Genomic DNA, 25,503 nt, shown 5'->3' with positions numbered 1-25,503 from the left:
CTAACCACTAAACATGGGGAAATTGCTCAAACATAGACAATTTTAAGATAGGAAGTAAAAAACAAAAACAGAAACAAAAAACAAAAACAGCACCCAGGTTGCCTAGAAGTGTTATTTGATGTACAATTCTTTCTTTCTTAACTTTTCTCCTATTTGTTTCTCCTTTGGGGCAGGGAGAATGCGCTTTCAGTGTGCTGTTTAACCTGCGTGTAATCATATAAGTAACATTGATTCATTATAAATTTGCATCTTTTTTCCTTTAGTCCAAATAATTATCTAAGATATGATTGCTTTCTTTCTCCCACTCTCTCTTCCTACATTTACTTTCTCATTCTTCTCAGTTCATTAATTAATAAAATATGAAACAATAAAAGTATGCCATCATTGATGACAGGGACGATATGGCATCACTGATGACAAAGAAGTGTCTTACTAGTATTGTACTTGGTATATATATATATAAAATTTTCATCGCAATTGTCACATCTCCCTTGGGCTGTGAGAATATCACACATTTTATTTACATTTTATAGTGCTTGTGAATGCAGGCTTTGTCTTCTTATCTTTTATTTGGTTGCCAAGCAACCTGCACACACAGGATGGTTTCATATTTCTAGTCCCTATCTCATTTTCAATTTTGTCACTGATAAGAATTTTATACTCAAATCTATTAAGACAAAATTATTCCTCTGTTCAAATCTTATAAGTTACACTGTATACACCTATTAATACTTTGAGAAAATTTCATTATAGAATAATTTTATAAGATGAAGCAGAATTCAGTGAAAAGAACATGGAGTAAAATAGATCTTGTTCTTCCCTAGTACAAACACATGCCTAGAAAGCACAGGTAAGCACAGCCCTGGTGAGAAGTGCCTGAAGAAGGGTTGTTTGGTTAGGAGCTGCTACTCTACAATGAGACACCTCTTGCCTGGGTGTGTCACCCTCCCACACCCAGATCCATTACACAGAAGAACAAAACAAAGGCAGCTGAATGGGCCTTGTGTCACGGCTGCAAAATAGAGTCTGTCACGCTAGTACGTTCCTGTGCCGTTGTTGGGGACTAGACTTCAGCTCTTCCTGTAAGCAGCACACAGCCCTCCTCCCTGCATCCTTAGAAGCCCCACAAGCTCTCCAGCTTGCCCATTTCAGAAGAGGGTCAGATTTGCTCTAACTCAGGGGTCACTGGGTCACTTGCCAGAGATTATAACTCAGAGGCCTTAAGAGTCAATCACTCAGCAGAGGTTGGAGCATCTAAATTGTAAATGTCTTGAGAGAAAAGACTAATTTTTTAAAATTACCCTTTGACCTTCCTGCAAGATACAGACCTGAACTAAGGACATAATCAACTTTCAAATCTTACTGTCAGAGAGGACCAATGCAGTGGGGTAAAATGAAAGCAGGCAAGAAAGATAGGATACAAAATAGGGAGTCAATTTGGGATAGTCTTTAAGATTAAATGACGTACTCATTCTCTCTTCCACACATCTATCTATTTGGCAAACATTTATAGGAACCATCGACTAAAAGATAAACACGCAACCAAAAAGTTGAGAGTTATGTTTTACTGAGCGGATACTGAGGAATTCAAGCCCAGAAGGCAGCATCACGAGTAACCCTGAGAAAACTGCTTCAAGGAGGCAAGGGGGGAGCTAGGACAAATAGGAGTTTTGCAACAAAGGGCAGGTAGCAGGAACGAAAGATTACTGTTAATAAAAGAAAGCTACACAGGTCAAGTTACGAATTCAGCGCTTTTCTATGTAAGGGAAGATGCAAGAGTCTGGGCTCACTGAAATCATTCCTCGGATATGCACCTCAGCTATCTGGGGCCAGTATCCTGTGTTTTCACATCCTGAGCTCCCTCAGGACTCACCGTCAGAGTGGCTGCAGTCTGATGGCTGCTAGGTGGCAGGTATTCTTCGTTTTCTTCCCGAGTTTCCTCAGGGCTCACTGGCTCACTGTTGAAGGGCTGCTGCAATCGCTGATGGCTGTAACGTTCTTTGTTTACTGATGTGGCAGGCAATATTTTATTTCTCAGAACCTTCATGCCAGGTGTCAGAGGGACAGAAGTGAGAATGAAACATTTTCTCTTCTCAAGGAATCCAGTCTGTCTGTCTGTTTTTCACAGGTTGGAATGCACATGAATCACTTGAAATGAGGGCTTAAAATGCAGATCCCTGGCCACACTCCCACAGAGTCTCATCTGGTTTGGCTGGGGTGGGTCCTAAAAGTCTTTATTGTTTTTAATGGTGATTACGATGCCAGTGATCTATGGGCCACATGTAACACTAATCAGGTGCTTGGCAGAGGGCGCTAGTATGTCTTTTCTGAATGGACCGAATGGTTAAGAGCATAGCAATTCAGAGCATTTCCTTTAGAGTCCACAACCTGAGTTCAGATCCCGGCTCCATCACTGCCTCTTTGTCTTTGGGCAAATGACTTGAACTCAAGACCAGGCTTCATTTGAAATACAATTGGAATAATATTTCTTATCCCTTGGGATTATTTTGAGAATAAAATGAGCTAATCACAATCACCTCTGACACCTTACTTGGCACACAATAGGTGTTCAAAGCAAGTTTTGGTGATGGTATTATTATCACTACCATATTAGCATAGTTTCACCAGAATTTGGCTATATTAATATTAGTTACATGTAAATTTATTAATATAAAATTACATGTGTACTATATAATCCATATATTATTAATCATATTAATTATATATAAATTAATTATATTAATACATATAGTCAGCAGAGATTATGACTTTGACAAATCCAAGAGAGGAGCTCATGAAATTTTCTACAGCAGAATAGTGAAGGCACAGTCTGAAAAATCCTTCCATTTCCCAAAGGGTGAGATTTGCCATCTCTTATATGTTAATTTGATATAAAAATCCTATTCACAATGTAGAATTGGAGCAATTTGACTAAGAAAGAGAAAAGAAAAAAAGGAAGTAGGGGAAGTGATGTTGAAAGGACAGAGAAGAGAGAGGTGGCTGCTCTGCTTTACAGAACCCCATAATACACGTTTGGCCCTTGATATCTGTCTCTATGTTCCACATAGAAAATATTCAGAAAAATAATTCCAGAAAGTTCCAAAAAAGCAAACCTTGAATTTTCCATGTGTCACAACTATTTACATAGCATTGACATTGTATTTACAACCATTTATATAGCATTTACATTGCATTATAACACTTACATGTTATAAGTAATAGAGAGGTAATTTAAAATATCAGGAGGATGGGGATAGGTTATATGCAAATACTATGCCACTTTATATAAGGGACTTGAGCATCTGTGGATTTTGGTTTCCATGGAGGAGGTAAATGGGGGAGTTCTGGAACTGATCTCACCTGGATACCAAGAGAAGACTACCTGTACACACACCTCGTGTGCCTGGCCTGGGCAAATGCATACTCCTGTCATAAGGGCATTTGCTTTGGAGCTAAATTTACTTTGGCTGAAATTTTGTCTTTATCTCTTTCTAAAGGAAAACAAAACAGATTAGCAGATAGTGTATTTTCTAATACAATTTGAAGACCTTCATTTTATATAGTAGTTAATGGGAGGTCTCCTGCAAAATGTCCCCCTCTGTTACTTTTGCAGTTGTTGTTTGTTTTTAAACTTAAATAGTTTCAAAGCCAAATGAGGGATATATGTCATCTTTTCCCTCCATAATTTTTACAATTTTCTATTTGAAAAATAACTGCTTTCTTATGATAAAATAATACTGAATATATAAAATTTAGAAAATATGGAGAATTCTTTAAAAATAAGAAAATAATCACCTAAATATTTACCATCTAGATATAACCATAATTAAAACTTGATGCTTAGTCCTTTTTTCTCTTTACAGTTTACTATCAAAATGCATGCATGAGTTTTGTTTTGCCCTTAATATTATATAATAGGAATTCACATGTCACAGAAAAACATAATACTTGGTGACTGAATAATTCCTTTCTTCCTTCCCCATAATTTATTTTATTAATCTCTTATTTTAGCAAACTTCGCTATATTAAGATAGACAATAAGGGAAAATTTTGTACATGATGCTTGCATATATTTCTTTTTCTTTTGGCTAGATGCTTGGAAATAGAATTATATTGAGTGAGGGGTATAAATATTTTAAAGGTCACAATGCATGTTAATAAATCTCTTTCCATTAAGGTTGTGCCAGGGCTCACTACCACCATCAGAAGGGTACTAATTTATCTGACAACTAGAGATACTAAATTCGCTTTGATGAATATATTTGCCCTTATATTTTTCTGTGAATCATACGTTTCCTTTTTTGGTTTGATTATCTATCGGAGATTTAATGGATATTGGTTTCTTCCTTTCTTCTTTCCTTCCTTTCTTCTTTCTTTTCTTACTAAAAATTCACCATTTCAGATTTTTCATGAGATGAGTCTTGAATAATTAAGTATATTACTTGTTAAGACACAAGCTCGAAGCATCTTTCTACTCCCTGCCATGGTAGTGTTACAGAAAGATTACACCGAGTTTTGCTTTTAGAATTCTCTCTGATGGCAAATATGTTTCCTTTCCCAGGCTGATTCCAAATGTGGCAGCTTTTCGTAGCAACATGCTGGATGCTTCTTCCTGGGCCTATATATGGTTGTCAACAGGAAGCAAGTACAACGAATCCTGAAGCTAATATGAATATTGTAAGTCACTCTTTAGGGAAAAAAATTAAGAGAAGGCATTATTGTTATTGTCATTTAGATATAATCCGTGTGCCTGTCTAGTTTTTAAAAATTCTAAATGGACTAAATCTGTTTCCTTCCTTGTTCCTTGTCATAGCTAACTAACCGAAGAATTGAAAGACCTGACCCAAAGTGGGGCAGTAATACTCGCTCTGCTGGTGGTTTGAGCTACTATCTCATGGTGGTTTCCTGAAGAGAAGCTTCATGAGTTCTTACTGATGATCTCTAGAGAGTATACCTGAGCTTTTCTTGAGGCTCTTTCTAGAGCAGTTTCTTTGATTTGAGAACTATATCCACATACTTTTCAGTTTAGTAAGCCAGATTTGGTTTCGGTTGCTTATAAACAAAATATCTTAACATGCAGGAATTCATACCAGAAGTGGACTGGAATAAAGTGGAATGGAACAGATCTAGGCGGAAAACAAAAACAAAAACAACAAAAAGACAAATGACATGTTTACTATATGCTTCATCCCAATGGAATACACGTTTCTTGTGCACATTGCGCACCCTGATGTCCTCACCCACACCCAAGTTTGTATTAGAACTTTAGGAATGGAACTGTCAATGTTTTTAAATTACTGTCTCTCTTGTTTCTCTCTCCAAAGTATCTGGCAGGTACCCCTAACTTTCTACCGTACTGCTGAACTTACAGTCCGTGAAAATGTGTCCTCAAATCCAAATTTTCCTTTTCTGCCCACATTCACAGACATTTTCTTCTTCCCTCATCTGGGTGCTTTTTGCCATTTGTGATTCTCTAATTATAATAATTTATACAGCACTTACTGTGTGTATAATTCTCACCACATATCTGTGAAGAGATACTATTATTATCTTTATTTTATAGTTAAAGTAAATGAAGCACAAAAGGATTAAATAACTTGCCCAAAGCTGCATAGCTAATAAGAGGAAGAGCTGGAAATGGATGCCACACAGCTTGTCTCTAAAGTCTGGGCGCTCATAACCACCGCTTTATATAGCCGCAGAATATATGCACACCTCTTGTGTGTGTCTGGCCTGGGCAACTGCATAATCCTGTCATAGAGACATATGCTTTGGAGCTAAACTAACTTTGACTTAAATTTTGCCTTTATCTCTTCCTAGTGTGTAGTCTTGGACAGATCATTATCCTCCCTGCAATTCAGTTTTCTCAACTATAAAACAGGTATGATTATGTCTCAAAGACCTGTTGTAAAGATGAATAAAACAAGAGATATTAACCATCTTCTATGCAGAAGATGACCAATAAATGGTAGTTCCCTCTTCTTTGTATACCTGTGGATGAGGTATCTTCTGTTTTTACCCCTTTAGGTCCACTCTCTGTTCTTTACGGCTTTCTTTCTGCCCTGTAAGAACTAGGGCAATTAAATTCCTTTGACCTGTGGTCTTCAGTTCAGTTCAGCCAATGGACATATTGAGCAGGAGATCAGAAGGTGGGAGAAGAGTGAGATTAGATGGTTTATTTCCCTGGTTCTGTATATAAGGTCACCTTGGGCAAGCTGTCTCCCTCTGCTGAAGGTCACAGCTCCTCTCAGTGTGGCCCTCTCTACTTGACTTTCTCATTCATGGTCTTGTAACCTCTTTCTCCCATCTCCCTTCAGGTTGGTAACAGCTCACTTGTTACTAGCCACAGGTTCTGCAAAATGCCATGTGGTTTCCCTCATAAGATGACCATATAATTTTCATCAAACATTTGGAGAGTGAACTAAAGTGCATTAATAATACCAGGCTAAGAAAACCAGCATGTATGGACACCCACCTTGCCTTTGCATGCATCGTTCTTTTAAAACCCTACTCAAGTTATCCTGATTTTCCTGCTACATTTTGTTCCAATACATAGATGAACAGTAGGTTGTGACTTAAAGTTTTATATTGAAATGTGGGTATAAAAATCAAGAGATTACATCAGAAAGGTATGCATTTCCCTTTCCTCTTTTTAGAGCCAGATTATTTCCTACTGGGGTTATCCTTATGAAAAATATGACATTGTGACAAAAGATGGTTATGTCCTCGGAGTTTTCAGGATTCCTCATGGAAGAAAATGTCCAAGAACAGGTAGGATTTATTTCATTATCAAAGGAATAGTGCCTAAGGAGAGATTCCGATATGTGCTGATAGCAGCAGGGCAGCTTTTATTCTGAAGTAGAATTTCTTCCATCAGTGGAAGAAAATCATCACCACCACCTCTACTATTTCATTTCATTTGTATAACACTTTGGAGTTTTTAAAGCATTTTCACATACACTATTTAGTCTTTCCTTTTCTCCATCACTTTGTCCTCTTTCCAAACAAACACACACAAAGAAAGAAAACTTGGTCTTACTCTAGAGATAACCACTTTCCAGGCTTAAAAGCCAGAACTCTAGGATCATTTTGATACTTTCCACTCCCACACTTCTTATATCCAGCCATCACCAAGACCCATCAATTTTGCCTTCTAAACTTCTCTCTAATCTGAAGACTCTTAGCTTCAATATTGCTCAGGTCCAGGCTTGGACATCATCATTATCTTTTGCTCCAGCTACTACAACAGCTTTCTAACGAGTATTATTTCATTTGTAATTTGCTCCCTACACAAGTCACCGCGATTTTATTTTTTAAAGTAAATCTGACCCTGTTAGTTCTATACTTCAATGTAATTAAAGAGCCATTTCTAGCCCCCTATAATATAGGGAGGTTGATATCTGTAGAGAAGCGAGGAATCCGCTCAGCAAGAATTGCTTGCTTTCTTCTCTCATTTCTTAGCTCCTTTTGTTCTTTGGAGCGTTGCTATAACCGAACTTTCCAATATCACAAGGGTTAGTTATTTAAAGAGACAATCTAGATTTTAAAAAAGAGAGTGAGATGGAATGATGTTGTTCACTTTATAGAACTGACCATCCCCTAAAATAACTGCATTATCTTTGAAAATACTCACAAGAACTTTGTTTCTCCAAACTATTATCCCATCAGTTCTGCCAGGTAGCTGCCAAAAGGCATGCGATGAAAGATTTCTCTACAATGAGAAGCTGCCTGAATGCTCAGATTAGACAGGGGCTACAGATTATGACTGCTCTTTGGCAGTAATTTAGCAGAATTAGCAACACCTCTTCTTTCTGGTTTTTTCTCAAAAGATGGATTAATGGATATAGACTTTACTCCTTGCTTCCAGATGGCTGAGGCTCTCTGAGAGTCCAGTCTCACCTACTCAATCTCGGGAAGCTGGTCTAGCTCCAAGGTGACCTGAGGGAAAGTCCTGGGGTACCAACACAGCATCACAAACCATTTATAAAAGACAGAAATAACATAGTCACTTCTCTTTGTTTTCTCTATGTTTTCAGCACCACTTCCCTGTTTCCTTCTTTTTTTTTTTTTTTTTTTTTGGTAATTCTGTGTTACTTTTTTTTTTTTTTTTTTTTGGGGGGTACACCAGGTTCAATCAACTGTTTTTATACACATATCCCCATATTCCCTCCCTTCCTTGATGCCCCCCCCTCGAGTCCCCCCCACTCTCCCTGCCCCAGTCCTCTAAGGCATCTTCCATCCTCGAGTTGGACTCCCTTTGTTATACAACAACTTCCCACTGACTATTTTACAGTTGGTAGTATATATATGTCTGTGCTACTCTCTCGCTTCTTCTCAGTTTCCCCTTCACCCCCCGCCCCCTCCCATACCTCGAGTTCTCCAGTCCATTCTCTGTATCTACATCCTTGTTCTTGTCACTGAGTTCATCAGTACCATTTTTAGATTCCGTATATGTGAGTTAGCATACAATATTTGTCCTTCTCTTTCTGACTTACTTCACTATGTATGACAGATTGTAGTTCTATCCACCTCATTACATATAGCTCCATCTCATCCCTTTTTATAGCTGAGTAATATTCCATTGTATATATATGCCACATCTTCTGTATCCATTCATTTGTTGATGGGCATTTAGGTGGCTTCCATGTCCTGGCTATTGTAAAGAGTGCTGCAATAAACATGATGGTACAAGTTTCTTTTGGGATTATGGTTTTCTTTGGGTATATGCCCAGGAGTGGGATGACTGGATCATATGGTAGTTCTATTTGTAGTTTTTTAAGGAACCTCCAAATTGTTTTCCATAGTGGCTGTACCAACTTACAGTCCCACCAACAGTGCAGGAGAGTTCCCTTTTCTCCACACCCTCTCCAACATTTGTGGTTTCCAGACTTTGTGATGATGGCCATTCTGATTGGTGTGAGGTGATACCTCATTGTGGCTTTGACTTGCATTTCTCTGATGATGAGTGATGTTGAGCATCTTTTCATGTGTTTGTTGGCCATCTGTATGTCTTCTTTGGAGAAATGTCTATTTAGGTCTTCTGCCCATTTGTGGATTGGGTTATTTGCTTTTTTGGTATGAAGCTGCATGAGCTGCTTGTATATTTTGGAGGTTAATCCTTTGTCCGTTGTTTCATAGGCAATTATTTTTTCCCATTCTGAGGGTTGCCTTTTAGTCTTGTTTATGGTTTCTTTTGCTGTGCAAAAGCTTTTAAGTTTCATGAGGTCCCATTCGTTTATTCTTGATTTTATTTCCATGATTCTAGGAGGTGGGTCACAAAGGATCTTGCTTTGATGTATGTCAAAGAGTGTTCTGCCTATGTTTTCCTCTAGGAGTTTTAGAGTGTCTGGCCTTACATGTAGGTCTTTAATCCATTTGGAGTTTATTTTTGTGTATGGTGTTAGGAAGTGTTCTAATTTCATTCCTTTACATGTTGCTGTCCAATTTTCCCAGCACCACTTATTGAAGAGGCTGTCTTTTTTCCATTGTATACTCGTGACTCCTTTGTCAAAGATAAGGTGCCCATACGTGTTTGGGCTTACTTCTGAGTTCTCTATTCTATTCCATTGATCTTCCTTTCTATTTGTGTGCCAGTACCATACTGTCTTGATCACTATGGCCTTGTAGTATAGTTTGAAGTCAGGAAGCCTGATTCCACCAACTCCATTTTTCCTTCTCAAGATTGCTTTGGCTATTCGGGGTCTTTTGCGTTTCCATACAAATCGTAAGATTTCTTGCTCTAGTTCTGTGAAAAATGCCATTGGTAATTTGATCGGGATTGCATTGAATCTGTAGATTGCTTTGGGTAGTACAGTCATTTTCACAATGTTGATTCTTCCAATCCAGGAACATGGTATGTCCCTCCATCTGTTTGTGTCATCTTTGATTTCTTTCATCAATGTCTTAAAGTTTTCTGCATACAGATCCCCTGTTTCCTTCTTTTTCTCTCTTTCTTTAGTTAAATTGTTCAAATTCTACTTGTGAGTAGCATTTCTATATCAAATTAACAATTTTACCTTGTGTAAATTTCACCTAAAACCTTGCATTTTGCTTTCTGACAATGCAAATTAACTAGCATAGTGCCTGGCATTCAGTAAACATTAAACAAATGGCATTTTTATTGGCTTTGTTATTATCTCGGAAAAAACTTAGTTTTGTAATCAGATGCTTTTTGAGAAACAAAATGTTGCTAGTGTGAATAATTATAGAGAAGATATTTATTGTGCTGGACAGAATTTTGTGTATTTTAATTCTAATTTAATTCTTATGACTACACCATAAGATAGCAATTTTTATTATTTTACTATTTTTAATATTATTCTCCATTACAAAATAAGTTAACTAAGGCACAAAGAGATTTTAAATCAGGGCAGAAAAGATTTTTAAATCAGGGCAATCTGATTCCAACAGCTATATAACAATACAATACATTGCAAAGAGAAAAATAAGACATGGAGAAGATAAATAACTTGCCCAGCTTCAGAAGTAGTTCAAAACCCTAGAACCTAGGCTTGCCTGGCACCAAATTTCATCTCTTAACTTTTCTTCTGTATTGCAGGGAGTCAGGAAGGAGAATTTTCTTGTAGGCACCAAGGATGTTCATATAAGAAATTCTTGTTGCCTGTGTTTTGCAGCTCCAAAGCCTGTTGTGTATTTGCAGCATGGCTTTATTGCATCTGCCAGTAATTGGATTAGCAACCTGCCCCACAACAGCCTGGGCTTCCTGCTGGCAGATGCTGGTTATGATGTATGGATGGGGAACAGCAGGGGAAATACCTGGTCCAGAAAACACTTGAAATTTTCAACCAAATCACCAGAATACTGGGCCTTCAGGTAAGGAGAATACTACCAATGAATAAAGTGTGTATGTTGCTCGTTTATATAGATCCCTACCCTTTGAATTTCCCCTTTCCCTTCCCCTTCCCTTTACGTGGTACCCTTACTGAAGAGGAAAAATGACACTGATCAAGAAATGGGATCAGAAACAAGGCTTTGGTTGAAAATCCTGAGAACCAGACATTCATAACAAAACAAAATGAGCCAAGCCCTTTAGCACAGATGACCCTCCAATGTCTATTCACTGAGTAGTGAAGGAACTCTACCCTCCATAGCCTAGGGGTGCTGAAATCTGGCCCTGGAGCTGAGCTGCCAGAAGCAACCCCTGGGGATGCTGTCTGCCTTAGAAGTTAGGCCAGCTGGTTAGACGTTAGAAGCAAACCTGGCACTTGTAGCAGAGCTCTGTCTGGGCTGAGGTCTGCAAGTCTCTTCACTTTATTCTGTTTTTAAAATAAACATTCTGGGTAATTTTTCTTTTCAAGGGAGTTTGGTAAAACTGCTATAGAATTAAGCGAAAAGCCTCTGTAGGCTTTTGCAAATCAGATTTTCTGATTTCAGTTTTTTAATTTTATTTTATAAATTTTATTTATTTATGTATGTATTTATTGGCTGTGTTGGGTCTTTTTTTGCTGTGTGTGGGCTTTCTTTTAGTTGCGGTGAGTGGGGGCTACTCTTTGTTGTGGTGCGCAGGCTCCTCATTACTGTGGCTTCTCTTGTTGCACAGCACGGGCTCTAGGCGCATAGGCTTCAGTAGTTGTGGCACATGGGTTCAATAGTTGTGGCTCACGGGCTCTAAAGCGCAGGCTCAATGGTTGTGGCACACGGGCTTAGTTGCTCCGCGGCATGTGGGATCTTCCTGAAGCAGGGATCGAACCCGTGTCCCCTGCATTGGTAGGCAGATTCTTAACCACTGTGCCACCTAGGAAGCCCTGATTTCAGTTTCTTAGCAAAGTTATTCTTGCAACCAAGGTGATATCCTCAAAAGTTGCACAGATGCATGATATTTAACAAAAGTTAAGCATCTAGGTCTACAATGAATATGTTTAAGTATTGCAAGCCTAACAATTAGATGGGTATTTTTTTCCTAACGTTGTTGTTCTTTTTCTTTGGCAGTTTGGATGAGATGGCTAAATATGACCTTCCAGCCACAATCAATTTTATCATAGAGAAAACTGGACAGGAGCAACTCTACTATGTGGGCCACTCCCAAGGCACCACCATTGGTGTGTTTGGGGCAGGTGTGATCTGAGAGTGTCAGGGGATCTTGTGCATATTCATGGAAAGAATCAGGATTTCTTTCCTCTGCAGTCCCTAGCTTGGGGACTTTGAGTTGGGAAACCATTGTGTCTGGCTGGCTTCTGAAGAGTAAATAAAGTGTCAGTGACTTAGGGATTATCCCCCTGGCACCTGAAAGAGAGACATTCATTTGTATATCCAACAAACAATTGCCAGACACTGGGTTAGATACTGGGGAACCAAAGATAAATATGATATGCATCTTTCCCTTAAAGAGCAAGTGAGAGACACTAAAAAGAGATCAGAGAATTACAAATCTCAGTGATTATATGTCACACTCAGTGTGACTTTACGTTAGTTCCCCAGTGGGTGCTGGGATAGGCTAGCCATGGGTGGGCCACGTCGGCAGTGTCACAAGGCACTTCAGTCTCTTCACTGTTCTCTGTTGGGCTAGAGACCTTGACAGTACCAACGGCATCTGCACCCGTCATCTGAGAGCATTATCATGTGTATTCTACAAATGGCTGAGTTTAGGAGTCCTTTCTAATGGTGCCAATGCCATTAGAAAGTGTGTATGTGTGTGTGTGTGTATAAATCTCACCTTCAAAAGAATTATTCTAGAAGGATTCTATTTTCCATATTTACAGATAGAGAAAACTGAGACTCACATAGGAGAGGTAAGTTGCCCAAGTTTTCACACAGCTAGCAGATGGGAAGCCAAAGTGATAGCCCAGTTTCGTCTGATACCAAAGACTATGATCAAGCTAGAATGGCCCTTAGAGTTAACTTAGGCATGCCCCACAATGTATGTTTGAATCCTTTCTGCAGCATTCTCTATAAGTAGACTTGCATCCTTCAGGGACAGGAAACACTTTATTCTGAATTAGCCAGTTCCACCTTTGGAAATTAAAAATCCTTCCCTAAAAATGGTACTCTCTCTGAGTTTCTTTGTTTTATTTTTTAATATAACTACTTTTACTATAATTTAAAATGAATTAAGAATTTTTCTAAATTTATGAATTAGCGTTTTCTTCCCTTTCAGCTTTCATAGCATTCTCTACTAATGCAGAGTTGTCTAAAAGGATTAAGATATTTTTTGCATTGGCTCCAGTCACTACCGTGAAATACACCCAAAATCCTATGAGAAAATTTACAATTCTTTCCAGACAAGTATTCAAGGTATGTGACAACTTTTCCCTAAGTTTAAATCTGTAGTAATTAAAACTAGCTCTATTTCCACTGATTTCAAGAGAAGACAACTTGAGACAAATAATATTTTACAAACTTCTAAGAATATAGTAGGTCCTCAAGGTGCCCATGTAGGTTTGCTGGTGATGTACAATTTACCAGCAGGGTTCAGGGTGCTCACTCTGATGCCATTCTATACTATTGTCTTCATCTTTGACTTTGAGGCTTCTCTCTCATGTCATTTCTCAATCTCAGATACAGCAAGAGCTGATTTGATTGATTGATTGACTGGTTGGCTGATTGGTTTAATCCAGTAGGTTAAATTTCTCCCTGGTGCCAACAAGTTTGTCAGGGAAAGTATACTGTAGTAGCTGAGATCACAGCATGGAGTCTGATGGCATGAGTTTGAATCCTAGGTAGCTGGATGAATTTGGACAAGATCTTAAATGTTCTAGGAAATATTTTATTCATCTGCAAAGTGGGGATAATAGTACTCCCTACTCATAGAGCTGCTGTGAGGATTAAGTGAGTTCAAATATGTGAATCCTTTAGAGGCAAGGCTTACACATTGTTAGCCTTTAGTAAATGCCAGCTATTGTTATTGCTGTCATTATTTTCATAGAACAGTTTCCCTCATTGCCAAGAGTCCAACCTATGTCGACTGCACACACTTCGTAGACTCTCAGTCAGTCAACTCCTCAAAACCTAGGTGGTATCCTAGACCTCAGATGGCTTCTACCAGCTTCCAGATAACTAAACTGATTATTTACTCAGTGGAGAGAATTGTTCTATATGGGTTGGTGTGTTTTCCTGTTGCATAGCAATAAGGGCTTCTCCTGCGGCAGACTGAAGGTGATCATACTGTTTATTAATTTCAATGAAAGCATATGAAAGTGAAACAATTTTTATAGAAACCAGGAATTCTGGTTGGTGAGAGATAAGCAAATTAGCCCATGGTGATTCAATTCCCTACCTATACAACCAAGAAAGATAGTAGCAGGAAGGCTACCAGAACAACATGGAAAATGCTCATTTGTCCCTCTTAGTACGTGGGCTTCTTTTACCATAAAGATTTCAGTCCAGCCTGGTGCCACGTTATTGGATAAGCAACACTGGACTTCTTGTTAAATTATTTCAGCATTCCCACACAGTTAAGAGATATTTTGAGGTGGTGGGATCTTTGCATTCTCCTCAATTTGCACAGCTCTGCTTCAACTTTTCATGTTTTGACATGCCTGTAGTGTAGTGCAGTTCAATTCAATTCTGTACAAAGATATCTAGGAGCTACTATTTCAAAAGCATGGTATCAGGAAACAGCTATGTCTATAAAGATACTTTTCAGCCAACTGGTATGACTGAAAATTCAGATGCATGTGAGAATGGTGGGAGATTGACCAAGAAGAGAGTAGGGGACAGTTAATGGAAACAGTTATGTCATGTTAAAGAGTTTAGGTTTTATTCTGTTGGTGATGAGAAGCCATTGTATAACATTAAACAGGGAAATGGATTGATCAGTTTTGTATTTTTTAGAAATATTGCCATAAAGGAGCTTTAACTCCAATAATGAAGCTACCACATATGACTCACTACTTCCTAATAGAGATTCCAGCATCATCATAATGATAAAGAAAAAGAAATTATCGCTAGGCAAACTCAGAGAAAATGTTTCTAGTTGGAATCATGGAAAGCTTCTTGGATGGCATTTTTGAGTTTGGGCTAAAGGACAAGATTTGAGTTTACAGCATGGTATAGAAAGTCTTTCCAAACCAACAGGGAAATATGAGCGTCCTTGAAGGGGTGAAACTCAAGCCATAGGAAACCACATGTAATTGACTTTCCTGAGGCTTTACATTTGTGAGGAGTGTGAGAAATAATATTGGAAATGTAGGAATAGATTCTGAAAGGACTTAAATACCAAGTTAATAGGTTTGGATTTTATTTCGTAGATAGTGGGTGATCATGGAAGTATTTGTACAAAGGAATGACATGCATAATGCTCTTTTTTTAAAAAAAATTCTCCTGGTGACCAAATGGAAGTGAATAGGAGTAAAGGATATCAAGAAGGGCAAAAGATGAGGGGAATGGTCATAGAATTATTGTTACACTTCAGCTGATAGATGCTGAGAAACCGAGCCAGAGTTGTGCAAAAAGAAGACAAACTCTATAGGATTTGACAATGAAATGATAGGCATGGTATAAAATTTAGAGGCTTTTTTTCTCTTTTCCTCTCCTCTTAGCCAAACGTTGGTCTTCCAGTTTTTCTCATCATTAGTCGCTCTGTAAAAAGTTGTAATTTTAGTGTGCTCATGGGGAGAGAGGAGCTCAGGGTCCTTCTACTCTACCACCTTGCCTACTCCCCTCTACACTAGGTGTGTTTTAAATATGACCTATTAGCTATGCAGCAGTTCTACTTAGTGCATATTAATTTTCTATTTTATAGTTGAGGAAATTCAGGATAATAGAAGTTAAATACTTTCCTAAGGTACAAGAGACAGAGTCTAGAATCAAACCAAGGTATCCCTGACTCGAAACCCTTGCCAGTTTCCTATGGGGACTAGTTTTATAGGGGACGTTCAAAAAAACACTCCAAGTAAAAGATATTGGGGAAAAAACATCAAGAAGTGAGTTTGGGGAACCCAAAAGGTGGGTTGGGAGAACTACAAAGACAAAGTTGAATGGGCCGCTTGGTTTCACTGAGGATTAGTACTGAGCAGATGTCACCTGTGTCCAGTCCTTGTCTGAATTACCACTCATTTCCCACTCTTGACATTCACATCCATGAAAGTTGATGGTGTCTTAAATTGATCTTGCAGGTATTGTTCGGTGACAAGATGGTCTATCCTCACACGTTTTTTAACCAAATCATTGCCACCAAGGTGTGCAACCGGAAGATATTTCATCATATTTGCAGCAAATTTCTATTTTTTTTGACTGGATCTGATCCAAATAACTTAAACATGGTACGTGTTAAGTAGTCATATCCAGGAAAGCAATTGTTTTTGTTCAACAGAGGTAAAGAGAGTTCATTCTAAATTGCATGGAAACCACATTTCAGTCTCCTTTTTGTCTCCTGGAATGTAATTAGCATGTTCATGGCTTCCAACCACAGCTGAGAGTCCACGTGCTTTAGCTGGAGGATTTGAGAAGAAGGATTTGCCGCTGAAAATTCTCACCAACTCTTGTGGTTGGACAAAGTGGCACCATTGAAAAGTCCTCCACTTCGGCTATGTTTTTGAAATTTATCTTGCTATCCCTGAGCCCTATCTCAGACTTACTGAAGTTGAATTTCAGGGAGTGGGCCCAGGCAACTATTTTTTAATCAATTTTCTACTTTCATAGTAATTTGTAAATAGTCATTTTTTGAATAATTTATGTCTTTCATCCAAAGGGATAAAAGAATGGCTTTTCAATGCTAGCTGCAGACTCACTGTTCAAGTGATACTGAGAGGGATAAGCGTTGGGGTTCTTATCGAGTCCTTTCCAAACTAACTGAGAGCCTTTCCTCTCTTAGCTATCTCTAGCTGCCCCAAAGAGTGGGAGGGAGAAAGAGACAAAGTTACTGTCCCCAGCTAAAGTGGAGACAGGTTTGAAACCAGGGTGGAGGGTGGGGATGGGATCAAAGCTGAAGATGGTCTCTGTCTATCTCACAGACTTCGGCCCAGAGTCTCATCTCCCTCAGGGGAAAGTGCTGATTAACTTTCCTTACTTTCAAGTAAGATTTGTAAAAGGCTGTTTATGCAAAGCATGCCTTAGCCACTGCCTTTCACATGACTTTCTTACTTTCTCAATTTACTAGGGAAAGCATGCTTGCCTATCCCTTAGATGGAAGCATAGCATGTAGAGCTAAGTAAAAAGACCTTTAAGCAAACTCAATAGAGACAATTTCAAAATCACCCTCTCAACAGGGCCTAAGAGTTTGCTAAAGAAAGACTTCACAAAATGACACCCTAGAACATTCATTGGGGGCCCTCGTACATTTACATAGTCAGATTGCCTTTTTTTCTCTCATTGTTGTGGACTGGATTATAGAATATTACAGTGCCTGCAAGGATGTTTACTTTAGTGGAGCACAACCAGGGATATATAAGTGGAGTTTGTAAACATTTGAAACATTACACATGTCCAGAACTCAACCCTAGAGATTTTGATATTATTTCATAGGTTTGGGTAGCTCATAAGTAGCTACATTTTTTAAAGCTCCAAAATGTTTCCGATACTCACTTTGGTAGAAAATAACTCTTGTATACTAAAGAAAATGAAATATTATTGGAAATGTTTAAAAATTAAGATTTTTTTTGATTCAAAAAGAAATCTAAAACGTTAATCGAGATTTAAATACTGGATGCATTATGTCCCACAAACTGTCAAAGCGTCCTGCAGAGTATTTACCAAATTTTTAAAATCAAAAAGCAGAATGAAACATTCAGACCTGTTCTCAATGTTTTATGATGAACAACTTTCTGGGAATGTCCCTGAGACCTTAACACAGGGTGAAAGAGAAGATCACTGGGGCTTTTATCGCTTGACAGTCTATATTCTTGGACCTGTCTGAGGTGAGGCTGGAAAGAAAAGATGCATCACTTCTTGTCTTTGACATGCAGGATGCCCTCTGTGGGCTTTATAAAGATTCTGCCCAGGACAGAAGTATGCAAGTGAGGAAGGAAAAAGTTCTTAAAGATGGGCTTCTTTGGTTAATATGACTTTAGAGGGTAGTTACATGTTTATTCCTTGATATAGAGAGAGAGAGGGAAGAGAGAGAGGAGGAGGAAAATACTCAGGTTTATTTGTGATGTGATTATATGGTTAGCCTTCAGATAAAAAATGATCTTTTTACCTTGCAGAGTCGCTTGGATGTTTATTTGTCGCAGAACCCTGCAGGAACATCTGTTCAAAACATGCTGCACTGGGCCCAGGTACTTGCTTCCTATTCCTGACATGACACACGCATCTCTCTGCAAGATCCCTGAGGAGCACTCCCAGAGAGCTCACTGCACGGTGTTGTGGGTTCTGCCACTGTCAGGTGGATGTTTCTGGAAACAGCATCAACTCATGTTGATATCCTTTCCTCCCTTCTATTCTCCGTGTCCTCTGTGTCTGGTGTTTGGGGTCCCAGATATTCTGACTAAATTCTAACCTTTAGATTACTCCTGATTGCCTTTTCTAAGAAAAGCTTGTATCTCCTCTTTAGGGAAATTATTAGCTCTAATAGAGCTTTACATACAGGCTATTCTGCAAAGATCTGTTTATCTTCCAATTGAGATATGGGCAATTTCAGAGTGTGGAAATATTGCTTAATTCAGAGGAAATTAAATGTTAGGGATTAAAATAGATTAAGCATTTCTGTTTTTACTCTCAGTTTAAGTTTTGTGTGTGTATGTTACTATATTACTCAATATTGAGCAAGCTGAGATGTAAGTCAAATTCAGTTTGTGTAGCTTTCTGAGCCAAGTATGAGCCGGGGTGGGGGGGGAGTCTTCCCAAAGTTTTAATATTTAATTAAACATTTTAATTTTTAAATACTTTAAAAAGTTTAATAGGGATCTGAGATCCCTAAAAATTTGAATTTTAATTTACAGCCTAATAAATTTGTTCCATGCTTTAAAGTTGAGAATCACTGCTATAGATAGTCTGAAATATTAGTTGAGGATTTCTGAAATTCTTTGAAGAGTCCCACCCCCAGGAGATAAGCCTTCAAGTTCCTACAGGAAGAAAGATATTCTGGACATAGGGCCTCCTACTAGTGAGGAGACAGGTAGACTCTGATAGCCATGGCTTTCCAGGTAACACAACTTCGATATCACATTTATTGAGCATTTACTATGTGTTCTTGTTGTCCAAATATATGATTTAATTCAGTCTCATTCTCTTTTACGAATTCTCATGACAATCTTTCAATGAAGGCATTGATATTCCTCATTCTACAAATGGCGTAGCTAATTCCTTACACATCTCACAGCTGACTTTCTTAAAGATATCTCTTCTCCTTTGACAGAAAGTTCTCTACAGAATAGAAATAAGTGGGGGTGGGGAGATAAAATATTTGGTCATGAGTTATGTAGACAGCTGAGGTAAGAATGACAAAAATGATGATGGTAGTAATATTAATAAAAAGTGATTTCTTGACCATTCCTAGGTGCTACATGCTTTTTATGCATTACCCTATTTAATAGTCACAACTCTATAAAAAGAATGTTATCATCATTTCCATTGCATGGATGAAAAAACAGGTTTAGAGAAGATGCATATCTTGTCTGGATCACAGATTTAATACTCCATTAAGCCTGTACTCATGCCAGGTCTGTTTGATCCTAGGACCCAAGTTCCTAACTAGTACACGCTCTTGTCTCATTGCTGAAAGCCTGCAGAATTTCAACAGCAGCAGAGTACTGCCTCTGTCAATAAAAATCACAATGGGAACCATTTCAAATAAAAAGTCAGAATTAAATCAGTTAATGTGAAAAAATCTGAGATTCAAGTTAAGGAAAAAAAAAAAACCCCTTGGAGTAGTTTGAGAATAATTTAATGAAGTGCTTCAGGTAAAGGTAAAATTATCTGTCTCCTCAACCCAACATAGGTGGCAAAAAACAGAAAAAGGAACCCCTATAAGTATTAATGTTTCTATTCTAATATGTGAAGTCTAAAAATTAAAATGAAAAAAGTGGGACTTCCTTGGTGGCGCAGAAGTTAAGAATCCGCCTGCCAATGCAGGGGACATGGGTTCAATCCCTGGCTCGGGAAGATCCCACATGCCATGGAGCAACTAAGCCCACATGCCACAACTACTGAAGCCCATGTGCTTAGAGCCCATGCTCCACAACAAGAGAAGCCACCACAATGAGAAGCCTGTGCACAGCAACAAAGAGGAGCCCCTGCACGCGGTAACTGGAGAAAGCCCACGTGCAGCAACGAAGACCCAACACAGCCAATAAATAAATAAATAAATAAATAAATAATTTTTTTTTAAAAAAACAGAAAAAATATTACACTCGCAGTCTCAGACACTCAGTCGGGGCCGTGTTACTGACAGCATGTCAGGCTGCTTGGCCCTACAGACTGGAGACAGAGAGACAGATGCTACACCTCAGAAAGCCCTAAGGGTGTTCTTTGAATGAGCATTCCTTTCAGAAGTAATAAAAATGTTTAAGAATAAGGAATACAGTCATAATATCCTAGATCATCTGACAAGGATAATAAGGTATAAAGTTGTTTAATAATAATAGCACTCATTTTTTCATGTAGGAAATGTATAGCTGGTGCCTTTTTAATATATATATGTGTGTGTGTGTATATATATATATATATATATATATATATATAAATCCTGAAGCCAAGATATTCAAGAATCATTCAATTTAGCATCTTCTAAGAAATTTCTATGTATACAGGTATCACTGCTTGAGGATTTTCACTGGAAAAGTATAGAGGGGAAGAAAAAATTGTCAGTCATTTCCTTGAATTAGTATCAATTTTTATCATTTGATTTATTAAACATTATTGACTTTTAGCTTATGTGCTAAAGAGTGTCAATACTCTTTGTATACTTTTTGTTCACTGTCTTTAAGTGTATGTTGTTTTCTTATATCATCTGCACATGTCTACTATTTTTATCTTATTACAGGCTGTTAATTCTGGTCAGTTCCAAGCTTTTGATTGGGGAACGCCTGAACAGAACATGATGCACTTCCACCAGGTACAATATCAACAGTAATCACTCAACTGTATACTGCAAATGAACATAAAAAAATAGTATTTACTCATCAAGCACCTACTAGGCCCCAGTCACTATGCCAGATATTTTGTATAGATCAGGTTTTACTTATTGGGTTTCTACCATGTGCCGTATCATTATTTTTGATTCTTAAAATGACCTTCCAAGGTAAATATTATCATTTCTATTTTTCCAGAAGCTCAGAGAGTTCAGGTAAATTGTCAAAATTATTTAGATAGTGAAGAACCAGAATATGACCCAGGGATTCCTGGATCAAAAGTCCATTCTTCTTCCACTACACTTATTCATTTACAAAAAAATAGAAACTCTCAGCACTTAATTAAGACCATATTTTAAAGAAAGCACTAAAGATATATAATTTTGTTTCTGGAGCATATTCTCTGGCTTCTTATCCATCTCTCATAAAATGAACTAACGCTATCCTAATAATTACTTGGGATGTCATTTACTACTCATTTTTTTAAATATGTGAATTAATATTAGAGATAGTCCAGATAGCGATATCACCTTTAGGGAGAAGCTGTGCTATCTGCCAGATAATGATATGTCAGAATATTTCTTGACATTATATATGCAAACTTTTGGAGAAAAAAATCTATATTAAAGCAAGTAGATGTCATTATTGTTAATTTTTGTTTTTCAGTATGTAAGGAAATCCAGTGACGGCTTTGGTCTCTTGCTGATAGACTGAGCTTAAATTAAACAAATAATCATTAAATCAAGGACATGGATGGAAATTTTTTACAAAGCAATTTCATTGCCACCATAATAACCACAATAGTAAAAATGCATAATTTCAACTAGTGTGAAAAATCTGATTTTTCTCCTAAACTGCTATAGCTATATGTGTGTTGGGGAGGTGCGAGCCCACACACACCAACTCACACACTGTGTCAAAGTACTATTTCCTCTTACCATTAACCAATTCCTTGTCCTACCAAGCGTATACAGTTGCTTTAAGAAAAGCTTTGTAGATGATGACCTCACCCTATAAGACTCAAATACCTACTTGAATGAGAGTTGAATCACAGGTATTAACTTAGTCATTGTGTTTGCAGATTCTATCAAAACACATGGCCATTCAGGTTCAATTATGAATCTTTTGCTTGGAACTTTTGGGGGAAAAAAGAAAACCTAAAACAAACTGAGGGTGAACAATATACAAGTTTTAAAAATCAATAACATTTGTCACAACTATAAGTAATATCAATAAATTAGGCGGGTGTAATTACGAATATAATCACCAATCCTGTATTCTTAAGAGAGAAAAACAATAATTTCTTAGCTGAAAGCCACCATATATCATTTGAATCCTAATCTTGATGTTCATTTTTGCTTTGCCATCTTCTGGGCTTTCCCATTCATTCTCAGCAGGGTATTAAATTATTGCAGTAAATGTATTCTGATTTCAGAGGCTCCTCAGACACACTTGTGCCTTACAACTTGCTAATATTTTTGCTGCTCTGTCCTGTGCTCTTTTTATATTCTTTATCTCTCTCCATCCTTGCATTTGAATGTTTATGCTTTATATTTTTCTACTGAGAAAACTGTCAAGTCAGGAAAAGCATCCCTCTTCTTTCATCAGGTGCACTTTTGCATTGGTGCCTTGCACCAGGGTTTTATGAGTCCACCCTTCCCTTGCATGCACTACTGGTCAGTGCTAATCTGCATTCGTTTCCTTCTTTGCCCTTCATATTACCTCCTCATAGCTACACATTCCCATTTACCACCTGCTCCTAAGCCCAGGTTCAGGGATTCCCAGTATTCCAGGGTAGGGGATCTATACTCAATGTATATGGTAATGTAAAGACCCATCCACTGACAGTGAAATGTGAGATGACTATACCAGTGCCCTGTGCCTGCATATCACTCTACTAAGAGAACTCAAGGTGCAGAGTCACCGAGTCGGGGTCTCCCCCAGGCACATTTCTAGTCCTCTTAGAAACCTCTCCCTGGCCAAGGTTACTGTTTCCTAAGGATTTATGACTTGATTCATGTTACCTTTTCTTCCTAGTCTTGCTGCCAAAATTAACTATGATGTATTAATCTCCTTGGGCTACCATAAAAAATCCCATAGACTGAGTGGCTTAAACAACAGAAATTTATTTCTAACAGTTCTGGAAGCTGAAAGTCTGAGCTCAGGGTGCCAACACAGTCATGTTCTAGTGAGGACTCTCTTCCTGGATTGCAGAAACCCACCTTCTTCATGTGTATCCATATAGCCTTTCCTCTGTGTGGGTGACAAGAGAGAGATCTTTCTCTCTCTCTTCTCCTTCTTATAAGGCCACCAATCCTATTGGATTGGGACCCAAACCTTATGACCTCATTTAACCTTAATTATTTCCTAAAAGCCTTATCTCCAGATGCAGTCACCTTGAGGTTAGGGTTTCAACATATGAATTTGGGGGGAACACAATTTAGTCCATAAAATATGCACCTCTTTCCATTGCAAGTAGCAGAAATCAACTTTATTTTAGATTTTTTTAAAATGGTTTAGTTTTACCGAAATGGAAGTCATAGTGGTAAACTCACAATAGCCAGGAACTTATACACCGTCCTCAGGCTCTCTCTTTCTCTCCCAATTCTGCTTGCATATGCTGTTTCCATTCTTAGGCTATTTCCTAGTACAATGGTGACTGTATGTACTTAGCTTAAATAGCTTTTTTAAACTGCAAACCCAAAGAAAAAGGCAATATTTTCTCAATAGCTCTGCCAAAAATTTCCCGAAAGAACTCTGGCTCAGTTTTAGTAACATGCCCACCTCTCATACAGTTATACTGTGACCAGAAGAATGAAGGGTTAATTGGTAGGACTGATCACCCTGGAACACTCTGGAACTGGGGTTTTGGGATTTGTTGAATCAGCACAAGAAAGGTTGTGTTACCAAAAGAAGGGAAACTTGCCAGAGAATTAGGATCACAACTCCTCTATTTCTCTGTAACAGGCTAGCTCCTTTCAAACATTATTTTCAAGTGTCTTTTTTGTACATTAGTCTCAATGCCCCCTAAAAAGTCTGCTCAAGTGTTACTAAATACCCTGAGCTCAGATTTCTGCATGTGAGAAGGAGTATTTATATTTGTTCTATCCAATATTTTGTTTGAAATGGATACACTCCCTGCCCAGGTGCTACTAGAAAGATGGTTCCCCATAGAAATAAGAGGTCCTCTTCCTCTGGGATCCTTTTCTTTTTTCCCCAAAGGGAAAATCAGAAATATAATGGTGGCCTTTTTTTAATCCACAATTCATATTATTGCACAAAAGTGCTTTCAAGTATTTTTTAACATGTTAACGTTTATATATCAGTAAATATGTCCTAATTGCACATTTTTAGCATTTGAAGAACTTGCTTAACATCTGATAGTTAACGTTACTTCTGCAACGTGGTTTTCTGTGAAAACTATTTTTTTCTCTCTTCAATTTTATTTAGCTCACACCTCCCCTATACAACGTTTCTAAGATGGAAGTTCCAACAGCAATGTGGAGCGGTGGACAGGACATTGTGGCTGATCTCAAAGATGTTGAGAATTTACTCCCTAAAATTAGAAGGCTTGTCTATTACAAGTTGATTCCCCACTACAATCATGTGGATTTTTACCTTGGAGAGGATGCGCCCTATGAAGTTTACCAAGACCTAATTAGATTGATGCAAGAATATTTGCAAAATTAAATACACTTTTCTTTCTCTAAGGAAGTGGGTTTTTGTCATAAGAATGCGGTGCACAGACCCTAAGGTGACCCCTCCAATAATTTTCACCTTGCAGTGTATGAATTTGTGTAATCCTCTCTCCTTAAGTGTGGGAGGTACCGGAGACGTGCTTCTAGACAAGAGAATTGGCAAAGGTGATGAGATGTCATCCTCTAATTACATTCTACTATAGAAGAATCCACCTTAGCAGACTAGAGCAAGAGATTCTCCTTGCTGGCTTGATAAGGCAAACAGATATGTTGAGAAAGCCCACATGGGAAGGAACTGTTAGTGTCTTCTAGGATCTGCAGTTGGCATCCTGCTGATAACCTGCAAAAGATTGGGACTATCAGTTATACACCTATGAAAAATTGAATTCTGCCTAAAACCTGAATGAGACTGGAAGCCCATTCTTTCCTCGTAAAGTCTCCAGTTGAGAAACCAGCCTGTGTAACACCTGGATTGCAGCCTGGTGAGACCCAGAGCAGTGACCTAGCTATGCCATTGCTGGACTACTGACCCACATAAAGTGAGATAATAAATATATATTGTTTTAAACCACTAAATTTGTGGTAATTTATTATCAGCAAATGGTAAACTACTACTAATGTTGTTAATAATGAATTATTATTACGATTGTTATCATTATTATTATTTTGCCTCTTTGGTTAGAAGCTTGAGAAACCTTGTTTCTTATTTCTATTATTTCCCTCTGTCTTGTTTCTCTTGTCATGATGAAATTCCTGAACATTTCTTGCTTTGCAGATCTGCTAGTGACCTATTCTCTCAGTTTTGTCTAAAAAAGTCTATATTGTCTTTCTTTTCCTTC

At 38.0% G+C, this 25,503-nt stretch overlaps 1 protein-coding gene across 4 annotated transcripts in view; it reads left to right on the top strand.

Moving 5' to 3' along the window:
* LIPK (lipase family member K) overlaps positions 1 to 25,278 on the top strand; it is a 32,225-nt gene extending 6,947 nt beyond the window's left edge. The window contains exons 1-10 of one of the 4 annotated variants that reach the window (XM_057735940.1): positions 4,562 to 4,677; positions 5,821 to 5,881; positions 6,657 to 6,771; positions 10,559 to 10,833; positions 11,950 to 12,059; positions 13,115 to 13,251; positions 16,074 to 16,220; positions 18,102 to 18,173; positions 20,879 to 20,950; positions 24,417 to 25,278. In XM_057735940.1, coding sequence (XP_057591923.1) covers positions 6,715 to 6,771; positions 10,559 to 10,833; positions 11,950 to 12,059; positions 13,115 to 13,251; positions 16,074 to 16,220; positions 18,102 to 18,173; positions 20,879 to 20,950; positions 24,417 to 24,656 — 1,110 coding nt within the window. In that variant the 5' untranslated portion in view covers positions 4,562 to 4,677; positions 5,821 to 5,881; positions 6,657 to 6,714 and the 3' untranslated portion in view covers positions 24,657 to 25,278. The other 3 variants (XM_057735938.1, XM_057735939.1, XM_057735941.1) reach the window with 3 other exon arrangements.
* Positions 25,279 to 25,503: the final 225 nt, after the last annotated feature.

This window comes from Hippopotamus amphibius, chromosome 5 (assembly GCF_030028045.1).
Source record: "Hippopotamus amphibius kiboko isolate mHipAmp2 chromosome 5, mHipAmp2.hap2, whole genome shotgun sequence".
In the NCBI taxonomy this organism is placed as follows: Eukaryota; Metazoa; Chordata; class Mammalia; order Artiodactyla; family Hippopotamidae; genus Hippopotamus; species Hippopotamus amphibius.
This window is presented reverse-complemented; position numbering and strand designations above follow the sequence as displayed.